Consider the following 10,229-nt stretch of genomic DNA (forward strand, 5'->3'; position numbering starts at 1 on the left):
GGCCCAGATGTTATTAACAGTGCTGCCAACTCATGAAAAAAATAACTAGAGCGAAATTTTAATCCCGCGAAGTTTGACAAATAATTTCACCTTACTTTTGCGAAACTAAGCTCTTCTCAGATCAACTTGGTCTGATTTCTACATCAATATTTTCCAAATTCCTTTCATTGATAGAAGCATTCATGCTCTTGCGTATCAATTTTTACAACATACCGATAACTTTTATGAACAATTTTCGCAAAATTAACATCTTCTGCAAACGAATCTGTTCATGAAGCAAATAGTTAGTTAGTAACCATTGTTACAAATTATCACGTTTGGGTGTTCTTGTACCCAAAAAAACTTGCAAAGTAGGGGAAACTGAGAGAGCAAAATTGCATTTTGAGGAGAAGCTGCATGTTTTTACTGGAAGCATTTTTGCGTTCACGTACTTTTGTTTGATATTTCTCTCTTTGAGAGAGAATTAAGGTACTGGTAAGTTACTGAATAATTTTTAAATTAATATAATATACCTAATATTTAGCTTTGAATTTCAATTAATTTGAATCTGGTGTCAACTGATATGACTAAAACGTTTGTCTTCTTATCTTTACCACCTTTTATTCTACACCTTTGATTTTCTTATCAGTCCAATTTGCTTGCATACCAGCAGCAGAGCGCCTAGTAAGGAAGAGGTCAACAGAGTTCAATGGTACGTCGTCTCTTTTTTGTTGTATGTTACACCCCGGAACACTTGCGATTGAGAATATGTTTATGCTAATGAATGGCGTAAAGTCAAGCATAAAAGCAGAGTAAATTTAACAAAAAATGCCGGACTATAAAGCTACGCTATCTTTATGTGTGGCATTTGGGACTCACGGAAATGGTAACAAGAGAAAAGGGCATTTGAATGCAGGTACATACATACATAAATGCTCCTTGCTGTTCGATAGTTATAGCTGGCTGGCTCCCTGAATGGGTCGCATTGATAAGTGCATACATGCACATGTGCACTTAAGTAGTATGCGTGTGAACAACAGTTCAAGAGCATTCATTTGTTTACGTCTCATTCGATTCGTTGTTTAATCGTATCATGAGAAATTTCACACCAAATGCCGAACACTGTCTCATAACAACAAATATGGTACGTATGGTAATGCAGTATGACTTGGTACTAATTAACCCTTTCCGCTAAGTGATTCAATTAATTCTGTATGCAACATGCAGTGCTGTGCTTAGAAACAGAACAGTGGTCTGCATAAAGTTACACAAGTTTTTTTTATATTAAATTTACAATAATAGTAAATGCTTTTAAGTTTGAAGCAATATTAAAACTAAGTTTTGTATTTAAAAGTAAACAATTCAAGTGAGTAACCCACAAATATATTAATTAATACTTTCGACTATGGATTAAGAGGTTATACACATTTAGAAGGCTGAAAAAGGCGAATTTACCAGAATTTTTTCTGAGAAAACTTTTAAATTTATTGATCTAAAAATGTTTACACATATTATGTTATCTTTTAACTGTATTTTAAATCTTAGTATTAGTAAAAATATTTTTTTGGAAAGGAGCTACAACTGATCTCAGGGAGCTCCTCTTCCTCTAAAAAAGGGCGTTTTGTGGTGGCCACTATATCTCTGAACTGGATACTCTGAAATTAAAAAACCAAACAGATTTCGTTAAAGTAAATTAAATTAAATCTAGCAATTAATAGAAGGAATAAGCAAAATATATTTTTTTAACCAAATGGCGATTTCTAAAAAAAAAAAAAAAAAATCGATTTGTAACCAAAATTTCGGTCTTAAATTGTTAAACAAAAACATTTATCGGTGAGAAAAAACCTTTCATTAATTACTTAAAAATATATTTAAGAAGCTTGTTGACTTATCGGTTTAGCCGTTTTCGAGTATTGTTGGTGACCGACTTTGAAAACACCATTTTGAGAAAAAACGCGTTTAAAGTTTGAAAAGCACTTTACATAGGATACAATTTGTTTTTTCAAATTTGCGTGTAACTTCGATATTAAATTTTCTGTGTGTATTCTTACATGGTTAAATTTCAAGGGCCGATGTTGAATGTGAACCACATCTAAACGTCAAGTTTTTTCTGCATTTCATTTGACATTTTTCAAATTTCAATCGAATTCAATTTGAACCATGGAAAGATACACAATCGAGCAACGCGTTAAAGTTATTCAGGCTTATTATGAAAACGGGCGTTGAAATCAAAATGCATATCGCACACTTCGTGATTTTTTCGGTCAATTTAATAGTGTGGTTGAACGGCCGTCCACTTCCACTCGTCGTCGTGCCCAACAATTGCACCTCTCACGCTCGTCGTTGATGAACATTATGCATAAAGACTTGCACTTACACGCTTACAAGGTGCAATTGACTCAAGAACTAAAGCCCCTCGACCATGTCAAGCGTCGTCAATGGTCAGATGGGTGGCAGGAAATGGCAACAGAGAATGACCAATTTTCGAAGAAAATCATCTTCAGTGATGAGGCACATTTTCACCTCAATGAATTCGTCAATAAGCAGAATTGCCGCATTTGGGCGAATGATAATCCAAGAGTGATTGCCGAAAAACCAATGCACCCACAAAAAGTGACTGTTTGGTGCGGTTTATGGATGTGGACGATATATGGTTTCAAGAGGACGGTGCCACTTGTCACACAGCTAACGAAACAATGGCTCTTTTGCGCGAAAAATTTGATGGCCGAATAATCTCACGTCGCGGCGATGTCAATTGGCCGTCAAGATCATGTGATTTCACATCGTTGGACTTCTTTCTTTGGGGTTATTTGAAAGAAAAGGTGTACGTTGATAAGCCAGCAACAATTCAAGAGCTAAAGGATGAGATAATTCGGCACATTAACGGCATAGAACCTCAATTATGCCTCAGCGTCATCGAAAATTTGGACCATTGAATGGAGGTGTGCCGCGGAGGCCGCGGCGGCCATTTGGCCGATATTTTGCTCCATACGTAATTGAGCCATACCTATATTATCATAATAAAGAGAAATGGCAATAATTTCCTAAAAGCATTGTATTTTATTTAAAATCAACACCGGCCCTTAAAACTTAACCACCCTTTATATGTAAGAAAGAATAATAAAAAATCAATTTTTAAAAAAGTCTGTTTTGCGGCAATTGGAATCGATTGAAATTTTGTAAGATGCACTCAGACCAAATTGAGATTATCGAATAAGCCCAATTTTACTTTAAAATAAAAAGCAGTAAAAGCATAAAAAAGCTGTTACAATACCGAAATACTTTGCGACTTCATCAATCTTTTCACCGACATGTTTTGAAAGTTTTCGCGCTTTATGAATTGTAAAATTTTGCAACTCGGTTTAAAGAATTCTTTATATTTTCATGTTTGTTCCTAGCTAAGTAAAATTTTATTAACAATCTTACCCATTTCTGAAAAGATTCTTCTTCTTCTTTTTTCTCCTAATTGGCGCGACAACCGCTTATGCGCTTTTGGCCAAGTTTAAAAAAAGCGTGCCAATAATTTCTTTCTCATGCCAAGTCAAGTGCTACTCCACCAGAAGTTTTCAACGCAGTGGAGGCCTTCCTCTTCCTCTGCTACCACCAGCTGGTAGCGCATCGAATACTTTCAGAGCCGAAGCGTTTGTATCCTTTCGGACGACAAGACTTAGCCAACGTAGCCGCTGGATCTTTATTCGCTGCGCTATGTCTATGTCGTCGTAAAGCTCATACAGCTCATCGTTCCATCGCCTGCAATATTCGCCGTCGCCATCGTGCAAAGGTCCGGAAATCTTACGCAGAATCTTTCTCTCAAGCACTCCAAGGAACGCTTCATCGGATGTTGTCAATGTCCAAGCTTTTACGCAATACGTTAAGAGACGTGATGAGAGTCTTAGAGAGTGTTAGTTTTGTTCGTCGAGAGAGGACTTTACTACTCAATTGCCTACTTAGTCCAAAGTAGTATTTGCTGGAAAGAGATATTTTTCGATGGATTTCAAGACTGATATTGTTATTGGTGCTAGTGCTGGTTCCCAGATAAACGAAATCTTTTACAACCTCGAAATCACAACTGTCAACAGTGACGTGGGCGTAATACGCGAGTGCGCCGACTGTTTGTTTTATTACAGTAGGTGCTTCGTTTTGTCCTCGTTCACCATCAGACCCATTCGCTTGGCCTCTTCATCCAATTGGGAAAAGGCAGAACTAACACCGCAGCTGTTAAAAACTACGACGGCTTATTATTAATGAAAATTTTAGTGAAGCGATAAAAATTAGCAGTGAGATTCTTATGAAGATTAGCTCCGCTAATACAGTGACCAGTGTGTGGCCCTATTTCATCGCACACCACCGTAAATGCCACATATGCATAAAGTAGGCATGTAGGGAAAGGAATAAGAAAGACTACAATTTATTAAAATTAAAAATCAAAAAAAAAAAACATGCTTTTTAACTATATCAGAGCACTTGAGAGTACACCAAGCAGTTGAAATCCACTTCAAATATGTTCCAAACATTTTTAGTCAAGTCACTTCCTTCCATCGCAAGAAACAACGCTAACCCGTTTATGGCGGCAAACTCTATTGGCGGATGCGTCGGCGCGCCTCTACTACAGAATTCAACAGGAAAGTTCAAATTTTCCAATTTAGGGAAACCCACAGATTTAATTTAATAAACAATTGAGAAATCAAATTTCAACACTTCATAAAACCAAAATATGTGTACTTGCATATAAACCTGCACTGTATGTATGTATGTGCATACATATGTATGTGTGTGTGTATGTATGTGTGTATGCATGAGTATATGCCAGAATCATCCGACGGAAGCATTTTAATACCTTAAATCCGGAAAAGGTAAATGGGTAAAGAGTCAAAAGCCGCCACATACCCGTACGCGCACTTTCCTGTTTCCTCAAACACTCACGCACACATTTGCATCGGAAAGCATAAACATTTCTGTCGACACTGTTGACAAATCGCTTTAACAATAACTGAGAGAGTGAGTGAGTGAGTGAGTGTTCTTTGTTGTTTTTGTACTTTATTGTTACTTATGCTCGTAGATCTTATGACGACGGTAAATGGATAAACGGATGCTTAACCGACGCTTTAGCGTTTAATTTAGTGGTGTACTCGTACACACATACATATATACATATGCACACAGTCGTCAGCCACGAAGCCGAACTTCGACGCGAGCAGCGCTCATAAAGCAATATTTTCATTTTCCATAATTATTCAACTGCCGGCATTTTATAATGCGCGAGTACATTTAGCAGCGCAGCGGACGCATTCTCTCAGCTGAGTTTATAATTTCCTCTTTGCACTCATCAATTCCAGCCTGGTTCATCCGCTGAGCCGCTATTGTTTTTCAATTTTCATTGTTCTTTCCAATTGTTGTTTTTGCTTTCTACTTACTACATATTTCTTTTCCTGTCTTTTGCTGATTTGCTTCTCATTGTGCATTGTTTTGATCGCACACTTCCGCCAACAATTACCGGCTCGCTGAACAGGCCGGCCGGCGCGCTGCTGCGCTATGTATTTGCGGTGATCCGGGAATGGTGAGTGACCAACATTATCACCGGATATTCGTTGCTTTCGTATAAAATGTTGCATGCACTTATTATTGTGGCTACTTTAAATAGAATTTTGCATTACTACTCTGCCTCTGTGTTTCGCGATCTCTCCATTGCTGCTTTTGTTTTGTTCGGTAGATTCGTGGTTGGTTATAATGATCGCCTCTGTTTGTGCTCGCGCTCCTCTCTCGTCAGTTACAATTATTGAGCTTCCGTCCGTCGCCAATTGTCGTCACCGACTTTAAGTGATGTATGGGTCAAACCGATGCAAACGTAAACCATATTGCAGGACGGGTACTTTTATATAATTATCTTCAGCTTGTATGTGTGTGTGTGTATATATGAGAGCGCATACCATATGTTGATTGTGGGTTTGTGGAGCACTCGGTTAACCGTTCTATCTTTGTTCACCGTAATTGATTGCAATTTTAATTATTATTAGCATCAATTTTCTTAAATTATTTATTGGACGTATCGAACTCTACTGTGCGCGCTTTCATGGAGATACATACATATATGTATACTAGGTTGTTCAATAAGTTTTGCGGCTCGATAAAAGCCTACATTTTTTTTGTTATGTTCGCGCATGCGAAGTTTCATTTCAATCTGTCAATTCATTTTTTGTTTACAAGCCATTTAGTATCGACGAGTCACAGTATTTTCTTCATTGGAAAAAATCAAGTATCAAGTATGAATTTTTATTTTTGGAAGGCTTAAAAGCAAAGGAAATTTATGAACGAATGTTGCAAGTGTAAAGGGTGATCTTTTAGCTATTATCTTTTTAAACAGTTGGTTTAAACAGCTGACGCACGTTTCGTGTTTTTTTTCACTGTCAAACATCTTCAGTTTGGTCTATAATTTAACCATGAATCGTCTTACAAACGAACAACACTTGCAAATCATTGAATTTTATTATAAAAATGCGTGTTCTGTTAAAAAAGTTTATCGCGCGCTTCTTCCATTTTATGGTCAGTTTAATCGACCCACTGAAGCGGCTATTCGAGCTATTGTGACTAAATTTAGAACCAAATTTACATTAGTGGACATCAAACCACCAACACGCTTGCGTAGAGTGCGAACTGAAGAAAATATCGCAGCTGTATCGATCCGTCGCCGTTCGCAGCACTTGGGCCTCTGTTACTCAACAACGTGGAAAATTTTGCGAAAGGATTTAGGTGTGAAGCCTTTCAAAATACAGCTGGTGCAAGAATTGAAGCCGAACGACCTACCGCAACGCCGAATTTTTGGTAAATGGGCTCTTAGAAAGTTGGCCGAAGATCCACTTTTTTATCGAAAAAATGTGTTCCGCGATGAAGCTCATTTTTGGATCAATGGGTACGTAAATAAGCAGAATTGTTGATTTTGGAGTGAAGATTAGCCAGAAGAATTGCAAGAGCTACCAACGTATCCAGAAAAGGTCACAGTTTGGTGCGGTTTATGGGCTGGAGACACCATTGGACCGTACTTCTTCAAAGATGCTGCGAATCGTAACGTAATTGTGAATGGTGAGCGCTACCGTAAATTGATATCCAACTTTTTTTGCCCGGTGTCGTTAACGTTTAGGTGTGGTTCACATTCAACATCGGCCCTTGAAATTTAACCACCCTTTATGACTATTGATAGTGATGACTTATCATTGCACCTGATTCAATAGTGAACGACTCTGTGAGCTTCCCTTGAGTGATCATTTTTGCTTGCGTATTTGTGAGCGTTGCGCTAACGAGCCTTATTAGTTTGGCAGCAATTCCAAGAATAAGCAGTATGTGCTAGATCCTATCTCTTTTAACACTGTCGAAGGCTTGTTTGAAATCAACGAACAGGCAGTGAATATCTAGCGCGTATTCATAGTGTTTTTCAAACATTTGGCTAAGATCAAAACATTGATTGATTGATCGATTGTAGACTTGCCTCCAAGAAAACCGCATTGTTTTTGTTTTTTTGTCTTGTTCACTCCTCTAGGAAGCATAGGGCCTCGACAAGGCTCAGTCTTGCGTTGGTTTCGTTAATCTGTCTTTGATTTCTGACAGCGTAGGTGATTAGCCTGCCGGTACCAGTCCTAAGTGGTGGGAATGCCCAACTGTCGTTGCTTAGGAACAACGCCTTCTAGCTGCTTGGAGCGCCATCTGTATTTCACATTTTTCTGGCAGAAAGATCGTTCAGATGGTTGAGGACTTCGCTAAATGGGGTGTGTCTGCGCTATTACCGCGGTTGCCCGCTTTCTCTTGCTGGCGCCACTGGTGCATTGTGTAACTGTGTCTTTTTCTTTGTTTTTTGCTTCTTTTAGCAGCCACAATGCAAGTAATGCGCTGACTCTTGTGCGGAAGCAAGGATGGGAAGGATACGTTTTTTGGGGTTGAGGAATGAGAATGTTTTTATTTATTTTTTTTGTTTTGGAAAAAGGTAGGTAAATTTGGAAAAGTGCGAGGACCGCGTTTTACGTGGGACTCGAACCCATAACCTCTGGGATGGCAGGCTAGTGCACTTACGCTAGACTACCGAAGTCGCTCAGATAGTCTTCAATTAAACGGTCACCACGGCCGCTAATATTTAATGCTTTGTGAAAAAAATTGTCTGTCTGTCTACATGGAAATATTCCGGAAATGTAGCCTAAAATGTAATTGACTCAAAATAACAAAAACAATATTGGTAAATATCAAAAGACCCGCCTTGTTGCGCACAGGAACTGCACCAGTGAGAAGTTCTCCTTTCGACATTCAGAACCGCATCAAACCGGCACTCTTTTACCGCCGTTGGCAATATGCTGATATAAATTGAAGAATTATTCCCTTTGGATACTAGGATGGGTTTCTTAAAAGATTTCTATTAACATTTGTTGTGTAAATTTCAAAAAATCGAAATAAATAATAAATCGCAATCGTCGTGACCCACAACCCGGTCACATATTTGCTACCAAAAATTCCGCGCAAACTGCACCAACAGCTCCATCTTTGTCATTTGCGGTTCTTCCTTGTTGTACCAGTTGGTTAGGAGACGTAAAATACCGCCCAACATGTCGAACATGCCTTCCAGTTCGAAAAAGATCGAGAAGAGCCACGACACAACGGTAATCAAAGTGAGTGCAGACGCAATGCTGCGCAACTCTAAAAAAGTAAAAACCGCAAATTATTGGATGTTGAAACGGGCACTCGAGGTAGAATTTAGTTTTACATACCTGAGTAATTTTTAAAAGTTTTCTTCTCACGCGGCAATACTCTCAGCGGTTGGCGACGTGAACTGTCTAGCGTATCGCCAACTGTCTCGCGGGGCGGCATGTATCGGCGTGGCATCTGAATTGGTGGCACCATAGGTGGCGGATGATAAGAGCGTGGTGCTAAAACTGAGCAGCTTACATTGGCCTCGGTTTGCGTTTGTACATCCGTTTGTGGCAAACAAGATTTAGCTTTCGAATCGTCAGTCAAGAAACGGGTAGGAATTTTATCTATATTACGTGGTGTAAAAATGGGTCGCGTCTTCTGGTTCGAATGACGACGAGTGCCCTAATTCATAACAATGATGAGTGGGGTGTGGTGTGAGATTGGGGATACGTCTTTTAATTTCGAGCATACCTTCGATCGCTTGGTAGTGATGAGTCTGGGACAATCGCTGGCAAAACCCGAAATTTTCGTTGAAGAAGTATTGTTAATTGGCACTTTGAACATCTGCGAACATTGAGATGGTACAGAGAAGGGGTTTAAGTTCAACGGCATGTTGTCCTCTTCCAAATTTATCGAATGTTTCTCGCCTGTTTCGCTAACGGCAACTGCGCGCGGACCTTCAGGCATAACGCTGAGTAATTAAACAAAAAATACAATAAACTGAATGTTGTAATGTTGGACGCATTTGCAGTTTGCTCACGAATCACCGATGAAATTCGTCTTGGAACTGTGGCTCGCCATCGTATATGTGGTGCGTTCATTCTGAAATAACTCAGTGCGCGGACTCAGCTGTATGAGGTTGATGTCAGAGGGATCATTGACAAAACTGCCAGTTTGTTTTCTGCGGACAAATGTAGAAAAATATGCTTTTGTTAGCTGGAAAAGTTTCGTTTGTTGACTCACCTTGGCTTGGTGGACATGTATGTATGGCAGTATTTTAGGGAAGGAGAAGGAAAAGTGAGAAATATACGTATACAAATAAATTTTTGTGTTCATATAAAAATAAGTTTTTGACTGCAATCCAAAAAAACAAATTGACACAAGAGAACTCTATGAAATTTGAAAGAAAAGTGTGCTGATGGCTGTGGGTGGAGTGTTGAGCGTTCATTAGTGTGGATCCTAAGCGCACTTGTGAGGCGTTTCGACCAAATATGATAGGGGTTCTACGATTGTTCTTTAGCAGTTAACGAGTGTGTTGCAAGTAACAGTAACAATTTCATGGTAGTTTGACGGAAGTTGGCGCAAAAATTATTCATCAAGTGGCGCTTCACAAGCAGCAAGTGACAACAGAACACGTCTGTTATTATTGTTGTTTCCTTTAAAATTTTAAATGTCTTTAATAAGACTGAAGGCGTCGTCGATTCGTCACTCTGTGTAGGCTGTAGTGTCGAAGTTGCTTAGTAAAAAGTCTGTTACTTCATTCATTCCTTCAATGGAAGGAGGGTGGGGAATTTCCTATTGAATGTCACCATTGGGATGATTTAATCAGTCCTCCTCGAGGTGAACTGAGTTTATCGCAATAA

General features: G+C 39.0%; 1 protein-coding gene across 2 annotated transcripts; it reads right to left on the minus strand.

Moving 5' to 3' along the window:
* Positions 1-8,344: 8,344 nt before the first annotated feature.
* LOC128867326 (uncharacterized) lies at positions 8,345-9,757 on the minus strand. 2 transcript variants are annotated; one of them, XM_054108444.1, is made up of 6 exons: positions 9,610-9,757; positions 9,407-9,547; positions 9,118-9,337; positions 8,902-9,048; positions 8,724-8,838; positions 8,345-8,652 (listed from the first exon to the last, which is right to left on the minus strand). In XM_054108444.1, the coding sequence occupies exons 1-6, from the start codon at positions 9,624-9,626 to the stop codon at positions 8,459-8,461; spliced, it is 834 nt and encodes a 277-aa protein (XP_053964419.1). In that variant the 5' UTR covers positions 9,627-9,757; the 3' UTR covers positions 8,345-8,458. The 2 variants fall into 2 exon arrangements, with proteins under 2 accessions (XP_053964419.1, XP_053964418.1); XM_054108443.1 differs by having other exon boundaries at positions 8,724-9,048; positions 9,610-9,756.
* Positions 9,758-10,229: the final 472 nt, after the last annotated feature.

The sequence above is a fragment of the Anastrepha ludens genome, chromosome 6 (assembly GCF_028408465.1).
Source record: "Anastrepha ludens isolate Willacy chromosome 6, idAnaLude1.1, whole genome shotgun sequence".
Classification (NCBI taxonomy): domain Eukaryota; kingdom Metazoa; phylum Arthropoda; class Insecta; order Diptera; family Tephritidae; genus Anastrepha; species Anastrepha ludens.